At 43.4% G+C, this 21,615-nt stretch overlaps 2 protein-coding genes across 4 annotated transcripts in view; one reads left to right on the top strand and one right to left on the bottom strand.

Annotated features, from left to right (window-relative positions):
* ZCCHC17 (zinc finger CCHC-type containing 17) overlaps window positions 1-9,943 on the bottom strand; it is a 48,546-nt gene extending 38,603 nt beyond the window's left edge. The window contains exon 1 of one of the 3 annotated variants that reach the window (XM_027864590.1): window positions 9,680-9,943. The gene's annotated coding sequence lies outside the window, so the exon portion shown is untranslated. The remainder of the gene's footprint in view (window positions 1-9,679) is intronic. The other 2 variants (XM_027864589.1, XM_027864591.1) reach the window with 2 other exon arrangements.
* A 193-nt stretch (window positions 9,944-10,136) lies between these two features.
* The window catches only part of SNRNP40 (small nuclear ribonucleoprotein U5 subunit 40), a 44,035-nt gene continuing 32,556 nt past the window's right edge, over window positions 10,137-21,615 (top strand). Inside the window, exons 1-3 of the mRNA XM_027864695.1 lie at window positions 10,137-10,332; window positions 16,584-16,713; window positions 20,405-20,498. Coding sequence (XP_027720496.1) covers window positions 10,180-10,332; window positions 16,584-16,713; window positions 20,405-20,498 — 377 coding nt within the window. The 5' untranslated portion in view covers window positions 10,137-10,179. The remainder of the gene's footprint in view (window positions 10,333-16,583; window positions 16,714-20,404; window positions 20,499-21,615) is intronic.

The following is a 21,615-nucleotide window of genomic DNA, read 5'->3' as shown; positions in this document are numbered from 1 at the left end:
GTGGTGAGGCAGCTGTAGTATTGCTAGCCTGTGAACCAGGAAGCCCTGGGTTCAGGTCCTGCCTCTANAAAATCCTTATTTATTAAGGCAGCTGTAGTATTGCTAGCCTGTGAACCAGGAAGCCCTGGGTTCAGGTCCTGCCTCTAGACACGCTGGCTGTGTGACCCTAGAGAAGTCTCCAATGCTCCAGGCAACTTGTATTGGTGGAGGGAGTGTCCCTGAAGTCACATGTCCAGTCTCTCCCCCTATCTTAGAGGTAACAAGAAGTCACTGAAGCTTTTTGAGCAGGATAATAACTTGGTTAGATCTATACCTTAGGAATATTAAATCTGTCAGTTTGTGGGAGAATTGGAGAGGAAAGATACTGAAGAGAGACCGAGTAGTTAACTATTGTCACAGTCCAGGCCACAAGTGATCGAGAGCAGAACTAAGAAAATAGCCATGGGGGCAGAGAGGTGGCGCGGTGCATAGCACTCTGGCTTTGGAGTCTGGAGGACCTGAGTTCAAATCTGATCTCAGACACTTGACACTCATTAGTTGTGTGACCGTGGGCAAGTCACTTAACCCTGATTGCCTTACCAAAAAGCAAAAAAAAAAAAAAGCAAAAAAAAGAAGGGAGTTATGCCTTACAAGCAGAGAGAAGGGAACATAAGTGAGAGATGTCATGGAGGTAGAACCAACAAGGCTTGTCAACTTAGTGACATGGAAAGGAAAGAGAAGGAACCTCTGAGTCTCAGTTCCTGCTCCATAAAATGAGGTAAAGAGGCTTGTGGTACCTTCCTCACAGGGATGTTGTTAAGCTCAATTGATAACAATAATGTAAAACATTTTTTACACCTTAAAGCACTATATAAATGTGAAGAACAAAACTGTTTCCTTCTTAATCTAGCTCTGTTGATTTTGTTTGTGCAAAACTTTTCAATTTCATGTGATCAAAATCACCTGTTTTATCTTGTGATCACTTCTATCCCTAGTTCAATAAAGACTTCTTCCCCTAGGACACACAACATTGCTGGACCATTGGATTTGACTGACATGTTGATTAGTTTTGCTGAACTGCTTTCTGCCACCCTCCCCACCCCACTTTCTTTCTTTCTTTCTTTTTTTTTAATTCCTTATAAGGGAGAGTTCTTTGGCTGTAGGAGGGAAGAAGGATAAATTAGGAAGTAAAGGTGACATACAAACAAAACATATCAATATGTTTTTTTTTAATTCTCTTTCCAGCCACTGTTGTGAAAGATACATTCATTCATTTGCCTCCAATTTTTTGGTGACTGTTTACTTTGTATATATATAGTTTATGTTTATTTTTCTGTGCATGTGTTGTTTTCTCACAACAAAATGTGAGTCCTTTATGGGAAAAGAACTGTTTTGTCTTTGTAACCCTAAAGCCTAGTACAGTGCCAGACACATGGCAGGTGTTTAATAAATGCTTGTTGAAAGAATGGAGAGCAATCCTCTCTATAATATATGCAGAAGTGGCTCTCCAACTTTTGCTTCAAGAGCTCCAGGGAGGGTGGACCACCATCTCCCCAGGCATGACGATATCCTTCTGGACAACATTAATCCTTAGGAGGTTTGCCCTTATGTCAAGCCTAACCTTGCCTACTGCAGCTTGCACTCATTGCTCTTGGTAACATATATTTAGCACAGCCTTCTTAGGACACTTACAGAGGCTCTCATGTCCCCCTAAGTCTTCTCTCTCCAGGCTAACCATCTCCAGGCCCTCCAGTTGATCTTTATATGGTGTGAACTCAAGGCTTTTCAACATCCTGGCTGCCCTCCTCTGGATACTCTCCAGCTGACCCACGTCCCCACCACAGCTATCATCCAGGGAAGCCCCCAGCGTGGGGCAGGGGTCTGTTCTCCCTGCCACCACCACTACCAACAGCCAACCAACACCGACCAATGGGAGGGTGAGCCCGCCTAGGTGAAGCAGCAATGCATTCGCAGGGAGAGACAGCAAGAGGCATGTACCAGGAGGGTTAAGCCACTGCCATCATCTGGAGCAACACCCTGTGCCTAAAAGCCCTGAGAAGAGCAGTGCTCCCCAGTCCTCTGGCCCTGCTTCCAGCGTGGTCCCTGTAGTCAGCATCTGGTGCAACTGCTCCTGTGGAGTCACCGCCGCCCCCCAAAATTAACTGCAGACTAACTGCCACCTACAGGCAGGTGATTGCAGCATCTATCAGACCACAGGCCCTGCATCCATCTCATGCCCTGTGGTCGTCTCACAGTGGAGCAACCCTTGTGAAGGCGAGACCTGGAAACTAACCGTGCAGGCGCTGCAGCCTCTGCTCCTCAGAAACCATAGCTACTAAAGAGTCACCATCAAACTATCAAACAGTTTGATTTTATCAATGGAAATAGATGATGTACCATCTGCTTTGCCGTTTAAAGATCACTGGGTCTTTCCATTTGACTTACAGCTGCAATCTCTTATATGGGCTGTTTCCCCCCCATTAGACCATGAATGTCTTGAGAGAGGGACTGTCTTCCTCTTCTATTTGTGTCCTCAGCACTTACCTGAGTCCTTTGCACACAGTAAGTACTTAAAAAATGCTCATTCATTCATTCCTAAAACTCGCCAACTGGAACTACAGAATACCACAAATTTGAACCATCACCTCTTTAGCTTGGACTTTACATTTATCCCTATTAAATTTCATTCTAACAGATCTGGCCCAATCTTTTTGACCCTAGGCCATCTAACATGTTGGCTATCCCTTGAAGGCTTGTCTTATTTAAAAATTTGTTGAGTGTGCCATTTATGGTTTATCCAAGTCCTTGGTAAAAATATTAAACAGCACAGGGCCAAGCATGTAGGCAGGGAGGACCTCATCAGATAAGGTTTAAGACTAGGGGTAGGTCTGAAGGGAAATTGGGACTAGGCAGGAGGAGAGGGTATGGCTAGCACATAGATAGCTCTTTGGATTGAGAAAGACTAGTCCTAGAGTTAAGATGACCTAAATTCAAATCCTGTTGCAGATACTTAGCAGTCACTCAGCCTCTCACAGGCTCTCTCCTCATCTGTAAAATAGGAAAATAATAGCACCTACTTCACAGGGTTGCTATGAGGAACAAATGAAATATGCATCTAAAACATTTGCAAACCTTAAAACACGATATAAATGTTAGCCGTTATTATTATTGATGATGATGAGGTAACAATAATAATAATAATCCTGAAAAAACAAAAAATTTTCCAGACTACAACACAGGGTAATGAAAGATAATAACATTAAGGAAAATAAAAGTCCATTTCAGAAGAATGTCACTGCTTCAGGATTTCTATCATTTAAGGAGTCTGACAAAAACTGCACGTTCTACCAACAGAAATGGAGTGTCCTTCCAATTTTCTTTTATACAGGATTTGGTGTTTACACTTTACAATTAGCACCAATGTTTTTATTCCACTGATTATTTGAAGAGAATGATTCTGAGGGAGGCTATCCAAATGCTCCTATTTACATATGACAATGTACCAGCTTCACTGAAGCCTAGAGTACTATAAAACCTCTGCAGGGAAAGGCACCAAAATACCCAAGAGATTAGGTGAAACTCCCACGAAGGCTAACAAAGTGACTACTACACAACACACATGACCAACACCATGACATAGAAGTGGACTAGTGTCTCGTGATTACTTCCACTGATACAGCTTTGATAGCGTGCCTCAGAAAGTCAATGAGTTGTGTCCAGAAGTCAGTAGGAAGAGAGCTGGGAAATGTTCTAGCTTTTCAATTATACACAACTGCTCACTGCTGTAAAAGCCCACCATCTCAAGATAAGCATTCTCCCAGTGCTGACAGATGCCTGTGATTATGGAACATCACATCCTTTGGAGAATCAGATAACAATTATATCAAACTTGCTCAGTCGTCGGCATGATCTGCTTTCTTTGTCGGTGTGACCGATTGCTGCCTTGTAGGCAGTTGGGCTTTTTCTTGATTTTCTTTTCATGAAAAAAAAAAATCTATTTTCCCTCTTATTTCCTCTTCTCCTTTTTTCATGTGTTCCTCTTTTGGGATCATTTTCTAGAGGAAAATTCTTCTGTCCTTTGTAAGTGCTCTCCAGTCTGTATCCACTCATGAATCCTTTCCTCCTCTACAGGGACTCCAGTCTAGCCCAAGAGGCCTGATTGGTGACATGCCACATGCATTGCCCATGCCCTTTTAACCTTTGTTCAGGCTATTCCCATGATCTGGAACAATCTCACCCTTTCTTTTTCAAAAAACTTTTTACTAAGAAATAAGCAAAGCCAAGCAAAACAAATCCACATTTGCCATGTCCAAAAACGTCTCTCATTCTGCACCTGTCATCACTCTATCAGGAGGACCTCACCTCTTCCTTCCAACTCTCCACAAATCAAAGGTCCATTTAAGTCCTATCTCTTCCACAGATCTTTCTCTTACTCCTGTCCTATTTGATCTGTCACTTCTTTGAATACAATTTAACAACTGATTTTTATCTTTTGTATTATTTTCAAGTTGTTTCTCATCTGAAATTCTTGTCTTCCTAACTAGGAAAGGTGTTTCTTGAGGGTGGGGACATCCACATGGTAGAGATGAAAGAATACTGTAGGAAAGAGAGACTTGGCCCTGAATCCCATCTGGAAGACTTGGGGGCTGAGTGACCACTGACCTCAAGCTGGAGTTTCTTCATTTGTTAAACAGAACAACAAAACTGGTAGCATTTGCCCCACATAGTAGATGTGAACGTCCGTCCAATAATAAAATGGACATAGAGTACTTTGGAAACCTTCCAGTGTTATATAAATGTCCTCCTCCCCACCCCCACCTCGTATAGGGCTCAGCCCAGAGCAGGCTCATGGGAGTAATGCTTCAACACTTCAAGGAGAGGTGGTTTTCTCTAGTCAGCATACTCTCCCCCAGTGCATATTACAACCCCTAGGTGAACTAGCTACCTTTGATGAATTGCTCTGCCTTAAAAAGATCATCACCTAGAGGCCAGCCTCCTCTTAATGAGCTGCTAAAGTACACAGTACACCCACCTTGAAAATCTGAAGCCTCCCCAGCTTGTTAGGACCTGAGTCAGAACTTTGGCTGCATTGCCGCTGTTAGAACCTCAGGATTACAAGTAGTCACCAAAGGAAAATGGAGCGCAATAATAACTTCACTTGTACAACTCTCCACAACTTATGCAGCTCTTTACAATGTGAGAGGCAGAGCAGCACCTGTACTTGCTGGCTGTCTGACCCTGGGAAAGTCACTTCACCTCTGTCTGCCTCCTCTAAAGTGAGGGCCTAAAATACTGACCTTCAGGAGTGGCTGTGACTGAAGTGTCACATGAACAGTACTTTCCCATGAGAGGCAGCTTTAATGAGCAGAATGCTAAACCTGGAGTGGGGAATCACCCAAGTGCAAATTGCACATTGGACGTTTATTAGCTATGTGACACAGCACACCAGAAAAAAAAAGCCTCAAAAGACAAAAGCACTGGATTCAAATTCCAGTTCTGCCATGTACTGACTGTGTGGTCCTGGAGAAGTCACCTGACTTCTCCGGGACTCAATTTTCCTCATCTGTAAAATGACAGGCTTGGACTCAGCGCCCTCTTAGGGCAAGGTCTAAATCTACAGTAGTACAAATAACCTATATACAAGATAAATAGGAAATGATCAAGAGATGTAAGGCACTAGGGATCGGAGAAGGCTTCCTGTAGAAAGCTGGATTTTACCTGGGACGAAGGAAGATGGGGAAGTAAGGAGTGATATGAGGAAAGAGAGCAATCTAGACATGGTAGATGGCCAGAGAAATCAATCAATCAACCAATCAATTTATTAAGCTCCTACTATGGGCCAGTGTAAGGGACAAGGTATCATGCTCCCACAATTTAAGATAACCTCTGACATCTTACAACATCAGTAAAGAAGTTAGTAATAATGTAAGGGCTCCCACAATTTAAGATAACCTCTGACATCTTACAACATCAGTAAAGAAGTTACAATGTTTTAACAAGCTTGCAAAACCTCGAAAGGGCAAGCCAATGAGATGGGCCCTAATCTTTCAATAGACCCCCAAGTTCTAGAGGACAGAACCAGTTTTAATTAGCCCTAAGTAGGACAAAGGACAAGGGCTTTGGGATTGGGGGGGGGGCATGTCAAAAGGACATGGAATGGGTGGATGTGTAAGATTGTAACCTGGAAAGGAGTGGACCAATCCGGGCCTGGAAGGGAGGAGTTACGGAGTTCTAACAGTATAAAACTTTTTCTCGCTTCTGTAATCGGTGCAATCTCTTCCGAGAGATGTGCCCACTTCTCTCACAAGAAGCATAAATAAACGATTCTTCACTCACTCCGAGTTTAGTTTCGTTTTTAACGAGAAGGCTTTATTTCTCTAAGGCCTTATTTCTAACACCAGGCACTGTGCTAAGCACTGGGGATATAAGAAGATGCAAAACACAGTCCCTGCCTCTATCTGTGGAAGCAGTTTCCACATTGAGAGGCACCTGCACTGATAAAATCACAGGGTGGCTGCTGGGCTTTGGAGACACAAAGACAGTAATAGCCTGTCTTCACTGTCAGGGTTCTCTTATTTTACTATAGGGGGAGCAGGGTACAAGATGGACACAGATAATAAATACAGGGGAATTGGGAACTGGGAAGGCCTAACGTGGGGGAGAGTAGGAAAGATTTCATGGAGGAGGTAGTTCCTGAGCTGGTCCTTGAAGGAATCTAAAGAGTCTGAGAGGTAAAGATGGAGACAAAGTGCATTTGTTCTAGGGGTACAGCACAGTCTGCATAAAGATCAAGGATGGAGGGTCACACTAGGGAACCTCCAGGAGTCTAGTTTGGTTATAACATAAATTTGCAGAATGGGGATGGGGGGTGTTCTACGATTGTACATTTGTTTGCATGCTGTCTTCCCATGTGGATTGTAAGTTTCTTGAGGGCAGGGACTGTTTTTCTTTCTTTGTATCCCCCATTGAATAGCCCAGTGCCTGGCATACAGTAGGTACTTAATAAATGCTTATCAAATGAATGACTGCCTTAAAGGAAACCAAATGCATTAAAATAAAGTTTACCAGACTCTTAAAAACAAAAAACAAGTTCATGGATCTCAGGTTAAGAACTTCTCTTCTAGAATAAAATTTAAACTTTTCTGAGGAAACATAATTGTAACTTGCCCTGAGTCACATAACTAGTAGTAGTAGTAGTAGTAGTAATAACAGTAGCTAGCATTTATCTATCACTTAAAAGTTTGCAAAGCGTTTTCCAAATATCTCATTTTCCAAATTCTTGTTTTCTAAACTTTATCCTCACAACCCTGGGAGGAGAGTTATTATCCTCATCTTATGGCAGCAAACAGGGATGAAATAACTTGCCTAAGGTCACACAGCTAATAAGTATTACAAGGCAGGATTCAAACTCTGGTTATCTCCCTGACTCCAAGTCCTGTGTTCTATGCATCGTGCCACCTAGCTAGCCCAGTAAGAGACTGCGGCAGGATCTTGACTCCAAGTCCTGGGCTTTACGAACCACTTTTATTGAAGGAAACACCATGTACACAAATAAGAGAATGTATGATATTTACAAAATAAATGTAATTGCTTACAACAGGGGAGTTCAACCAAGAAGGAAGGGGGTGGTCAGGAAAGACACTGGTGGGGGGTGGGGGGGAGGCAAGTGAGCTAACCATTGAAAGGGAGCTTGAGGTTTTACCCAGGGAATTGAGGAGGAAGTATATTTCAGGTATGTGGGGTGAACCTGTGCAAAGAAATAACAGGAAATGAAAATGCCACATATACGAGAGAGCAAACAGATCAGTTTAGTTGGATTACAGAGTACAAAATGAGGAGTAACTATAAAATCAGCCTGAAAAGATAAGCCGGTCATTAGGAAGAGCTTTCAATGTCAAAAAGAGAAGTCTGCATTTTATTCTAGAACAGGAGTTCTTAACCTGAGATCCATGAACTATTTTTTTTTAATAGTTTGATAAACTGTATTTCAACAGAACAGGTTTCCTTTCTGGCAGACAGCCATCTAGTTGACAATTATTTATTAAGCGACTATTCTGTGCCAGGCACTGGGCTAAGTGATATAGATACAAACAAAGGCCAAAAAAAAAAATATATTTCCTGTCCTTGAGGAGCTCACAGGCTAATGGTGGAGACAAACTGCAAACAACTATGTACAAACAAGGTGTATGTGGGATAAACAGAAAATAATCAACAGTCTGAAAACACTAGATTTAAGAGAGAAAAGGAAAGGCTTTTTGTAAAAGTTAGGATTTTAGCTTGGACTTGAAGGAAGCCAGGAGGTTGAGACGGGAAGGCAGAGCATTCCAGGCATGGGAGACAAGGGGAAAACGTATGGAGTCCAAAGACAGAATCCCTTGCTGGAGGAACAGCTAAGAGGCCAGTGTCACTGGATAGAAGAGTATATGGAGGATGTGGGGTATGTAATGTGTAAAAAGACTGGAAAGTGAAAGGGATGCCCAAGGGAGACAAGTTATGAAGGGCTCTGAATGCCAAACAGAGGATATTTGTTACTGAAAGTGACAGAGAGCCTTGCCTTCATTGAGTAGGCGAGTGACTTGGAAGAACCTGCACCTCAGGACATTTGAACAGAGGGATGCATTGGGGGGGGTTGAGATATGAAGCAGGCCGACCCACCAGCAGCTACAGCAGAAGTCCAGGTTTCAGGTGATGAGGGTCTATACCAGGGTGGTGGCAGTGTCAGGGGCCAGAAGCTGCGTATCCCAGGGATGCTGCAAAGTTGAAGGCAACAGCTTGGATAGTATGTGAAGGGTGAGAGATAGGGAGCAGTCCAGGATGATTCCTAGGTTGTGAGCCTGAGGGACTGGGAGGATGGTGTCCTTGTCCTCTACAGTAATAGGGATGGCGGGTGAAGGGAGGGCAGTGTAGGGAGAAAGACACCGAGTTCAGTGACAAAGTCAGGAAGACCCGAGTTCAATCCTCTTTCCAGCTGTGACTCTTGACTTGACTCTATCCACCTCAGTTTCCTCAAGTGCCAAAGTTGTTGTGAAGACCAAATGAAATAATACTTGTAAAGGGCTTAGCACAGTGCCTGGAACTTAATAAATTTTTCCCCCTCCTTTGTGATTTCATGTATTTTATTTTGTGCATTTAAAGATGCTTTGGAGGAGTCCACAGGCTTCACAAGATTGACTGCCAAAGGGGTCCAGACACAAACAACAGTCGGAACCCCTGTGTCCCAGAGGTAATAGTCCCAGATTATTTTAGGGGGTGAAGGGAGTACTCAGGGTCCTACCTGTGTTTTGGAAATGTCACTTCTGCAGCTGGGTGGAGGATGGACTGGAGAGAGGGGAGGGTCTGGGGGAAGAGAGACCAACTGGGAAGCAAATGCAATACAGGAGAGGGAGATCTGAACCCAGGGCCCTTGGCTGCAGGCCTAGGGTTCTGTGCATTGAACCTCGCAGGTATCCTCTTCTCCGAAGCCGGAGAATGGACAGGGACGTGGATTCTCAGAGCACGGCACTCAGCGGGCGCTTAATAAATGCCTGTTGACTACTGAATGATCCCCAGGCCAATGGACAGGACCACAAGCCTCCCCGGGCGGGGAAAAAAGCAAGCCGGTCTAGCCAGGGCGGCAAACACACAATCCCGGGCTCGGGATCCCCGAACGCCAGCCCGCCCACAGCCCCCGACAGTCCCCAAGCCAGACCCCCACACTCACTCACTCAGCACTCCGCCGGGTACAGTATCTAACAGGAAGCCGCCATGAAGCGCTCGGAGCACAGCCAATCCCTGGCCGCCGTTCCCCGCAGCCAATCCGTTAGCCGCCTCCCATCAGGCGCCGCGCGCTCAGGCACCGTCTGTCCGACGCAAAGACCAACCGTAGATTGATTCTCGCGGAGAAAGCCCGGCTTCCGACCCAATAAGAGGAAGCGAGGAAAAGTTAACAAAAGTATTCCTCACAGGAAGTTTATTCGTGCCCCTCCCCCACACATAGTAGCCAATCACAGTCCAATATTTTCCGAGAAGGCCATGGCCTCTGCCAATAAAAAGGGGTGAAAAAGAATTAACTACTTGCTCTGGAGCACACGAAGGAAATTGATTGGTCCGGCCTAGGACGGAAGTTCCTGCGTGGGAGGGGACAATCTTAACCAATGGGAGCCGGGCCGTAAACCCCGGCGCGGCCTGTGGACTGAGCGGCGCGGACCACTTGAGGCGGCCATGATCGAGCAACACAAGAGGAAGGGTCCGGAGCTGCCGCTCGTTCCCCTCAAGCGGCCCCGTCATGAACTGCTGTTGGGAGCGGCGGGACCGGGGGCCGGGGCCGGGCCTGCTGCGGGGCAGCAGCCGCCGCCGGGGGCCCTGCTACAAGCGGTAAGTGACCTAGCCAGCGGGCCCGGCTGCCGGCCCGGTCCCAACGAGTCCTGTCTGGTCTCGTCTCGTCCTCCTCCTGCCTCCCCCCTCCTCCCCCTCTCCTTTTTCTCCTCTTCCTTTCCTCTTCCTCCTCCTCCTCTTTCTTCTTCTCCTCCTTCTCCCTCCCTCTTCCTCGCTTTTCTCCTTCCCCCCTCCATTTCCCCTTCTCCCCATCCTCCTCTTCCTCCCCATCCTCTTCCTCCTCCTCCTCCTCTGACTGTCAGAACTAGAAGGGGCCTCCGAGACAGACCTTCAAAGCCCAGCCCCCTCACCTTAAAGAGAGGGAAACTGAGGCTCAGAGAAGTTATGGACTCGTAGGTTGTCAGAGCTGAAAGTGACCTTGGAAGTTTTCCAAGCCAGAACCCTCACTTTACAGATGTGAACGTGAGGCCCAAAGAGGTCACAGACTCATAGGTGCTGACAAGTGACCATCCAGCATCCCCTTCGGAGGGGCCCATTTACCCCGAAGGAGATCTCAGTATCTTTCCAGTGCTGTCCATTCTCAAACACTTAGTTCTCAAAGTTAGGGTTTTTGTTGTTGTTGTTCTATTGAGATGAAATCTGTAAATCTTTCCAATTGATTCTAGTTGGGGGTGGGGAGGAACAAGTAGAAAAATCTTTTTTATGTGATAGCCCATTCGATATTTGAAAATATCTTCTGGTTCCTCCTTACTTGCTGCTGAAGGAACCTGGAAAAAAAAATCACAAAATCATGCTCACTGGGTCCACTACAATGTCATATAACCTCAGTTGGCCTTTAATGCTACAGGACAACTTTTACACCTCCCTAATTGACTTACCATCCTACTCTCCATGGGGGCTCTTCCAAACCTTTTCATCCCTCCTCAAACCCTCTCATGGCTTCCCTTCCCCTGTTCTCTCAGCTAAGAATGTTGCTTCATGTTTTGCAGGAAAAAAAATTGAGAATATTCACTGTGAGCTCTCTCTTTTCCCTTCCTCATTTCATATCACTCATATGTCTTCTACCACTGTCTCCTCCTTCACCTTCATTTCATATTGCTGTCTTCTGCCACTATCTCCTCCTTCACCCCTGTCTCACAAGATGAAGTGGTCTTTTTCCTTGCCAAGACTAAACCCTCTACTTGCACCTGTGATCCCATTCTGTCCTGTCTTCTCCAGGTGGTTTCTCCTATCATCCCCTCTCACTTATCTCTCAGGATCTTCAACCTCTTCCTCTCTATTGTCTGTTTCCTTGCTGCTTGCAAACTTACTTTCCCATCTTCAAAAAACCCTCACTTGATCCAGTTATCCCTTGTAGCTGTTTTTCTCTCTTTCCCTCTCTTTGTGGTTAAACTCTTTGAAAGGTTGTCTACGATAGGTGCTTCCACTTCTTTCCTCTCACTTTCTTAACTCTCTAGTCTGTTTTCAGAGCTCATCATTCAACTGAAACCTTTATCTCCAAAGTTACTAGTGATCTTTCAGTTGTCAAATCCAATGGCCTTTTCTCAGTCCTCATCCTTCCTGACCTCACTTCAACCCTTGACACTGTTGATCTCATACTTACTCTATTCTCTCTTGGTTTTTGGAACAGCACTGTCTCCTGCTTCTCTACCTTCTGTCCTAGTTCTCCTCCTACCTTCTTACTGCTCTTTCTAAGTCTCCTTTCTTGAATTGTCTTCCAGGTCAAACTCACTAACAGGGAGTGTCCCATAGGATTTTGTCTCGAGCACTCTTCACTTCTCCCTTTATACTGCTTCACTTCGTGATCTCATTAGCTTCCATGGATTTATTTATCATCCCTTTGCTGACAATTCTCAAATCTACCATTTCTGCCCCAACCTCTCTGCTGAGCTCATCTCAAATCTCCCAACTGTTGGGTCCCTTGTAACATCTCTCACAACATGCCCCTTTCTCTCCTCTGACATTGCTATTATACTGGTACAGGTCTCCATCATTTTGAGACTGAGTTATTGAAGTAATCTACTGGTTGGTCTTCCTTTCTCTCCCCACTCCAGTCCATCCTCCACTCAGCTGTCTAAATGATCTTCCTGAAGTGCAGGTTTGACCATAACAGGCCCATTCAGTAAACCACAGAGGCTCCCTGTCATCTCCAGGATCAAATAAAATCCTGTTTCAAATTCAAAGCCCTTCATAACCAGGTCCCCCCTCCCCCAGTCCCATTTGTAGTCTTATGTTTTATACAACCCTCCAGTGACATTTTCACTGCCTGTCTTCCCCTGCCTGGAATGCTCTCCTTCCTAATCTCTACCTCCTTGCTTTAAGTCTCAGCAAAAATCCCACTTTCTACAGGAAGCCTTTCCCAATCTTCCTTAATTCTAGAGCTTTCCTTCTGTTGATTATTTCCTACTTACCCTGTACACAGCTTGTTTTTACATAATTGTTTGCATGTAGTTTCCCTCATTAGACTGGGGTCTCCTTGAAAACAGGACTTTCTTGAATCTTTCTGGATCTCCTTGAAAGCAGGATCTTTGAATCCCCTTCGATTAGCACAGTGCCTGGCACCTAGTAGGCGCTTAATAAATGTTTATTGACTGACTGAAAAAGATCTCATGATCATAAATTTTAGAAAAGGACCTTAGACAATATCTGGTCCAGTCCTCTAATTTTTAAAGGGACAAGCTGAGGCCCAGAGTGTAGAATTGACTTGTTCAAGGTAATATGAAGGACCCTCAGGTCTCTGGCTTCAGTCCTACCCTGTTGTCTGTGGACAAAAGGAGAAAGAACTGTCCTGGAAGCCTGATGTTCGCACACCTCTTTTAACTTACGAGCCTATGATTTAGAACTAGGAAGAACCTGAGATATGGTCCAGCCTACCTCTTCAATTTACAGATTAGGTGGTTCCTCGATAGAGGAGATGAAATTTGAACCCATGTCTCCTAATTCCAGTTCCAGGTCTCTTTCCCCTTTATAAACCAGTCCCAGTGATCTCCCTGCTTATTTACATTTTACTTCTTTACACCTCATATAAGCTTATTTATACTCCAGTCTATTTGTCATGTAATGTTGTATATCCTAGTGTTCTGTATTGGTGTTTTGTCACCCTAGGAGACTGTGAGATCTTTGAGGGTAGTGATGGATATCCTGTGAGAGGCACCCAGCATAGGACAAAGAGCATTAGTTTGGATATCAAGTGATTTGGATTCAAGTTGTGTCTTGTTATTAACTGTATGACCTTGGGCAAGCCATTTCAACTCTGAGCCTCAGTTTCCTTGTCTACAAAATGGGGATAATGTCATTTTCCCCTACTTCGTGGAGTTAATATGAGGAAAGAGCTTTGCAGCCTTACAGGCTATATAAATGTGAGTTGCCTGTAGTTGCCTGTTATCTGAACTTTTTTATCTCAACTATGATAAAGCATAGTCACAAGATAGAAACTTCATGCTAGTTGTTTGACTTTTTCATAGTGGAATATATGAGACTGTTTTCAATCAATAATATTTTGGTTATACCATAGATATTCTTTTAATACTTGAAGAATATGACTTCATCTCAATGGGCAATAATAAAGCTCACTTTTGTGTAGTGCTGTAGGATTATTTACGAAGAGTAAACTGAGCCTCAGAGAAGTTAAGTGACTTGCCCATGGCCCATACAGTTAGTAAGTGTCAAAAGGAGAAGGTTGAACACAGGCCTTCCTGGCTCCCAGTCTAGGACTCTCTCCATTGAACCATGCTTCTTTTCCAATGGTTACTCCTTAATTGATGCAGGGATATAATCCCCTCCAAGCCTTCTCTGTCTTTTTTGCTCCTTCATCAGTCTGCTGCTCTTTAAATTTTGGTGTTCCCCCAAAGCTCGGTCTTTGACCCTCTCTTCTCACTAGACTAGATTATCACTCTTTTAGCGATCTTATCCCCCAGCATAGATTCAATTATCATTTACCTGCAGCTGACTCTCTCATCAATATACTTAACCCTAATCTCTCACCTGGACTCCAGTCCCAGCTCAGCAGGTATCTGCCAGATACCTTATGTGTCCCATTAGTATCTCAAATTCAGTGCACCCAAAGTGGAACTCGTCATCTCCTAAATAACAACCCTCCTCAAAATTTCCTATTTTTGTTTCCTTTTAATCATCCAGGTTTGTTACCTTGGAGTCGTCCTTGACTTCTCCCTTTTCTATATATTATTCAGTTGCTAAGTCCTGTCACAGCTAAGTCCTCCACAATGCCTCTCACGTCTGGGCCTTTCTTTTCATTTTTTTGTGGTCAGCATCCTCTTTCAAGTCCTTGTCACTTTGGTGTAGACTATTATAATAGCTTTCTAACTTGCCTCCTTGCTTCTGTGCTTTTTACTATTCCAACCCATTTTTCCATACTGCCAAAATCCTTAAAAGGTATATTTCTGACCATGTCATTCCCTTGCACAAAACTCTCTCCCTGTAGCCTCATAGATAAAATATAAACTCAACCCTCCACAATATGATTTCCACTGCCCTTATTTTTTAAAAAATAATTATTGATGCCTTTTAGAAACACCTGTCTCTTTCTAATAATCTACCCCTCCATCATATAATAAAGAAATAATTTCAGAAAATAGATTGGCATATCACCTACATCTGCCAAAGTGCAGCATTCCATATTCTACATGTATAATCCATTGCTTCCCTATAAGGAGCTCACCAATCTGTACTGCCATAGTTTACCTTATTAACTAAAGGCAGTATGGAGTAGTGGAAAGTGTGCTGGACTAGAGCCAGCTGGGATGTGAGATACAATCCCAGGCCCACCTCTTGCAAACTCTGGGACTATGGGCTAGTCACTGGACCTCTTTCTGGCCCTCAGTTTTCTCACCTAAAAAAATGAGAATAATATCTAGAGTACTTTCCTTACAAAATTGTTGAGATAATATAGGTGGTATGGTCTATAAATGTCGGTGATTATTGTGATTCTCCCACTTTGGGTAGGTTATTGTCCAGCTATGCTGGATTACCAGGTGCGGCCTGTTCTGTCTCCTGCTTCTGTCATCCCCAATTCCTAGAGTGTACACCTTCCTTGTTTCTACCTTTCATAATCTATATTTTCCTTCATCTTAAGTGCATCTGCCATGAAGTCTTCCCTGTTTCCCCATCATCCCATCACCTCCAGCTGTTAGTGCCCCCCCCATATTATATTGAATTGACTTATCTGTGCACAAGTTATATGCCTCTGTCTCCAAGAAAATGTAAGTCCCAGGTTTTATTTCTGTCTGTATATCCCTAGCTCCTGGCACTACATCTCACCCATGGTAGAAGCTCAATACATACATGATGAATTGAATTAGTAAGCAGTTGAATAAGTTACTGTAGCCAAACTTTTCAAAACAATTTGACATATTTTATCTCATTTTATTGGCATAGCAGCCCTATGAGGTTGCCAGGACAGTTGTTACTCTCAGCATCTAACCATTTGACAGATTATTTAAATTGAGTTAGTGGTAGAGTCTGTTCTATCTCTGTCTGTCACACACATACAACATCGCATGCACCCACATCCCTATTCAATAAACTCCATTAGCTCCAAGATCAAATAGAAGATACTCTGTTTAGCATTTAAAGCCCTTCATGACCTACTCCCTTTCTGTCTTCCCAGTCTTATACTTTACTCTGGTCCAGTGACACCGGCTTCCTTACTGTCCAGTCCATTACCTCACTGTGCTTTTTCCTTGCTCATTCCCTGGGCCCAACCTACTCTCCTTCCTCGCCTGTGCCTCTTGGGTTTCTTTAAGATTCAGCTCAGGAACCACCTTCTGCAAGAGGCCTTTCTATGTGTCCTCTCCCATCCTCCCATTGCTACTATCTTTCCTATGAAATTACGTTCCACATATTCTGTATTTGACCTGTAGATAAAAGGTAATTTGCATATCATCTCGTCCATTAGGACATGAGTGCCATGAGGACAGGGACCAGGATTTTTGCCTTTGCATTTCCTGGCACTTACTAAGTTCTTATTGACTGACTCACTGTTTTCCAGGAGACAATTAAGACTGGAGATAAAGTAAGAAAGACACAATAATTTTGATACTCACAGTTAGTTGTGATGTAATCCTCTGTTAATTAGGAAAAAAAATTTGTTTTTATTTATTTGATCTTTAAAAAGAGAAAAATTACTTTTTTGTGTCCTTTTTTTTCTTGATCTGTCCCCTCTTCCCTCTCTAATCCTTCCTGCCTTTCCCCCCAAAAACACAAATAACCACTCATCTTCTCTTTAAATCCATGAATATGGTAGCCAGCCTGTCTTTCTTTTGTGTGTTTAGGGTCCTCCCAGATGTTCCTCCCTTCAGGCTCCCATCATGCTGCTGTCAGGACATGAAGGGGAAGTATACTGTAGCAAGTTCCACCCCAATGGATCCACCTTAGCGTCTGCAGGATTTGACCGGCTCATCTGTAAGTCGTTGTTTATGTATCTTCTTTAATACTTCACCATTAAACAGTTAATGTCTTGAAAATACCTCAAAGACTACAAGAATATACATATATATGAGCAAAGGGGGGCAGGGAGAATGAGAGAGGTGGAGAGAGAGAAGGGAGAGACAGAGAAAGTGGAGGGGGGCAGGAGGGAGGATGGGTGGGTTGGTGATCCTTGAAGCTGGAAAGGAAGAGTGAATAGGGTATTACTTTACAGGCCCTAACTCAGTCTGACTCCCAACTCCGTTTTTATCTCAAGGCTCAGTTACAAAAGCATGTTTTCATAACCATTTTCTCTGTTGCCTGCCTCTTTAGGAGACATACAAACTGTCAAATTTAAACCATAATCTAAATGTATTCCAAGTAATTTCTCACAGAAATCACTCAGTATGTGAGAAGGTGAGATTATCAAGGAGGAGTGGTATGAATTTCAGCTACTGTAGAAGAGAAGAATTAAGGGAAAAGTAGAAAGGATACTGGGGTATGTTAGGGTTACCGTGCTTAGATTACTACCTAGGGTCAGCTCTTATTAAGGAAGTATTTATTTACATCAGTCCTAAGTCTGCCTGTCTGTAGTACCCATTGCTCCTAATTCTTTCCTCTGGGGCCAAGCAGAACTTGTCTTATTCCTTTTCCATGTGTCTATGAAGGCTTTCTTCTCTAAACTAGGCATCCTCAGTTCTTTCACTTGACCTTTTATAATACGGGCTTCATTCCTATCGCTATTCTGTTCACTCTTCTGAATGTATTAATCCACGTTCTTTTCAGAACATGCCACCCCAGACTAAGCCTATCACATGGGCTCTGACTAGAGCAGTGTATTGTGAGCTTCTTATCTCCTTAATATGGACACCGTGACTCTTGGTGTGTCCTGAGACAACATAAGCTTTTTTGACTGCTGTGTCATACCTTGGACTTGGCTTGAGCCTGGCAGTGCACTGACATCGCCAGATCTTTTTCATAGGATGCCTGATTAAGCTGGACAGGAAGCTTGCTGGAATTTTGTGTACTTCCAGCTTATGTTTTACTAAGGGAAATGGGAGAGAACATTATAGAATCAAAAGAAAGGTACCTTCTGCCATTCTCTTCTCCTTCACCCCTGTCTCACATGAGGAAGTGGCATTACTCCTTACCAAAGCCAACCCCTCTACTTGTTCAGGCGATCCCATTCTGTCCTGTCTCCTCTAACAGATTGTTCCCTCTGTCGTCTCTACTCTTTCACTTATTTTCAATCTCTCCTTGTCTACTGGCTTATTCCCTACTACCTACAAACATACTTGCCCATGTCTCCTCACTTGATCCTTCCATCCCTGTTAACTGTCACCATCCTATATCTCTTCTACCCTTTGTAACAAAGCTCCTCGAAAAGGCTGAGTAAAATGGATGCTTCCACTTTTCTCTCGCTCTTAACCCCTTACAGTCTGGCTACTGACCTCATTTCACTGAAACTGCTCTCTCCAAAGTTACCAGTGATCTCTTAGTTGCCACATCCAGTGGCCTGCTCTCAGTCGTCATTCTCTTTGATCTCTCTGCAGCCTCTGACACTGTTGATCCCTCCTTTCTCCCTGGGTGTTCTACTCTCTCCTGGTTCTCCTCCTACTTATCTCACCATTCCTTCTCTGTCTTCTTTGCTGGATCCTCTTCCAGATCATACCCTCTAACTATAGGTGTTCCACAGGGTTCTGTCCTGGGCCTTCTTCTCTTCACCCTCTATACTACTTCACATGGTGCTCTCATCAGCTCTTATGGATTTAATTATGCTGATGATTCTTAAAGCTGCCTGCCCCAACCTCTTTGCTGACCTGTAGTCTTGCATCTTCAGCTGCTTTTCATACATCTCAAACTGGATGTCCAGTTGACATCTTAAACTCAACTAAAATAGAGCTCATTATCTTTCCCCTTAAACCCTGCTCCCCCTCCTACCTTCCCTGTTACTGTAAAGGGCAATGTCATACTCCCAGTCCCTCAGGGGTGCAACATAGAAGTCATCCTGGATTCCTCACCATCTCTCACCCCCCCCCCCCCACATCCAAGCTGTTTCCAGAGCCTGCCTATTTTGTCTTTGCAGTATTTCTCAAACATGCTCCCTTCTCTTCTCTGACACTGCTACCCCTCTAGTACAGGCCCTCATCACCTCATGCCAGGACTATTGCAATAGCGCTGATAGGTCTGCCTGCCTGAAGTCTCTCCCCACTCTAACCCATCCTCCATTCAGCCAGTAAAGTGATTTTGCTAAAGCCTAAATCCAGTCATGACAACCCCCTACCTCCCCCCCAACACTCCATAAACTCCACTGGCTTCTTATTGCCTTCAGGAGCAAATAGCGAATGCTCTCTTTAACATTCACAGCCCTTCATAACCTAGCCTTCTACCTTTCAGTCTTCTTACTCCTTACTTCCTGATAAGTATTCTTTGGTCCAGCGACAGTGGCCTCCTAACTGTTCCAGGAACAAGACACTCCCTATCTCTCAGCTCCAGGCATTTTCTCTGGCTTTCCTGCATGCCTGGAACCTCTCTCCTTCTCCAACTACTGACTCTGGCTTCCTTTTAAGTCCCAGTTAAAATTCCACCTTCTACAGGAAGCCTTCCTTTAGCTTTCTTAACTCTAGTGCTTTCTTTCTGTTAATTATCTCCTATTTGTCATGTATGTAGCTTACTTTGTATATATTTGTTTGCATGTTATTGGATTGTAAGCTCCTTGAGGATAAGGACTATCTTTTGCCTGTTTTTGTATTCTCCGCACTTATCACAGTGCCTGCCACATAGTAGGCCCTTAATAAATGTTTGTTAATTTAGTGAGCAGTTCATCCACATCCTTCTCTCCTGCATCCTACTTGCTTTGGAGGAGCATTTGCTCTGAACTGTGTGACCGTAACTAATCAAGCTATTCTTTTCTTTTAGATATAGTGCTGTGTATACTCTTAAAACCTTAAAGGCAATTTATATTTTGAAAAAGAAGAGCTATAAAATTACTGAATGATATGCTGTTTTCTTTTAAAAAAAATAATTTTGATTTGAAGGGAGTTTTTGTGGGCAGGGAATGCTTTGTGTAGTGAGGAGACGTTAGGTATGATGATGAGTGGAGAGTACCAGCATTAGACAGGATGAACACAGAAGAAATGGGGAAAAGAACAAAGAATTGTCTGAGAGTGATGTTAATACATTTATGGGGAGTAGCAGCTGCTTTTTGGTTTGCTGAAGGCTTGAGATGACCCTATAGGTAAGGGAAAGGTCACTAGCACCAGAGTTTCAGAATATACTGAAGAGAAAGCTTATCTGCTGACTTCATTCCCCTAAGCAGTGGGAATTCTCGAAAATGAGAGGTGGAACACGGCAGCAGCCATTAGTTGAGAGGTCCTGTCTCTTGGTGGGAACGTCTGTGCTGGGGAAAAAAAACATTGTCATCAGAACATGAGGTGCCACGTGGAAGACAGGAAGTAGAGAATTAAAATCTACCCGACTTCCATTTCCTCTAGCCACAGGTGCCCAAGGTAAGAGGGAAAAATGGCTCTCCTGACTCTCTTGTCTAATATAGACTTTGTTTTCTGTATCTCATCCATAATCTAGGTTCTAGAGAAGCAACAAATTCCAATAACTGAGAGTCCTCAGGCCACACTGGAGGGGCTAGTGCCCAGTAGGATTAACAAAAATTTCTCTGTTTACTTCACAGTGTTGTGGAATGTGTATGGGGATTGTGATAATTATGCCACCCTGAAAGGACACAGTGGGGCAGTCATGGAGTTGCATTATAACACAGATGGGAGGTAAGTACCAGTATTCTAAGAATGATTGCTTTTTTAACACTAGCTTTTCTCATGGTGTCTTGTTAGCTCCTCATGAGTCTCTAATCTACAGAGACCCTACTGTCCAAAGCCATTGCTTTATTGGTTATCACTCTGTTGTCTTGCATGTCACAATAACCTGAAATGTGAAGTGACACTCTGTGGAACACAACTTTAAAGATGGCATCCCAACTGCCCAGTCAGAGAGCTCTGATATAAGAAACTATACCCATTTTTAATCTTTTAGACCCTTTTTAAGCCTCAAGATATCCTCGGTCACTTGCTTAGTCTCTCTGCCATTATTTTTCTTACTGAAACTTAATTCTCATAAAAGTCTTTCTTCTGTGCCCCTTATTTTATATTTATCCTTTTTAAAAAAAAAATTTACTTATTTTTAGTTTTCAACAGTCATTTTTGTAAGATTTTGAGTTCTAAATTTCCCCCCCTCCCTAAGACAGCGTGCAATCTGATATAGGCTATGTGTGTACAATCATATTAAACATATTCCTACATTAGTCATGTGGTGAAAGAAGAATCAGAACAAAAAGGGAAAACCATGAGAAAGAAAAAGCAAAACACACAAAAAAAGAGAAAACAGTATTCTTCCATCTGCATTCGGACTCCATAGTTCTTTTTCTGGAATGGGATAGCATTTTCCATCATGAATCTTTTGGAATTGACTTAGATCATTGCATTGCTGAGAAGAGTTAAGTCTGTCAAAGTTAGTCATCGCATAATGTTGCTGTTACTGTGTACAATGTTCTCCTGGTTCTGCTCACTTCATTCAGCATTAGACCATACAAGTCTTTCCAGGTTTTTCTGAAATCTGCCTGCTCATCATTTCTTATAGAACGATAGTATTCCATTACATTCATGTACTACAACTTGTTCAGCCATTCCCAATTGATAGGCATCCCCTCAATTTCCAATTCTTGGCCACCACAAAAAGAGCTGCTAGAAATATTTTTGTACATATTGTGGGTCCTTTTCCCTTTTTTATAATCTTTTTGGGATATAGACTTAGTAGTGGTATTGTTGGATCAAAGGGTATGCGCAGTTTTATAGTCCTTTGGGCATAGTTCCAAATTGCTCTCCAGAA

Source organism: Vombatus ursinus, unplaced genomic scaffold (assembly GCF_900497805.2).
Source record: "Vombatus ursinus unplaced genomic scaffold, bare-nosed wombat genome assembly UNPS02014775.1, whole genome shotgun sequence".
Lineage (NCBI taxonomy): Eukaryota > Metazoa > Chordata > Mammalia > Diprotodontia > Vombatidae > Vombatus > Vombatus ursinus.
Note: the sequence above shows the minus strand (reverse complement) of the source record. Positions and strands in the feature narration are given on the sequence as shown.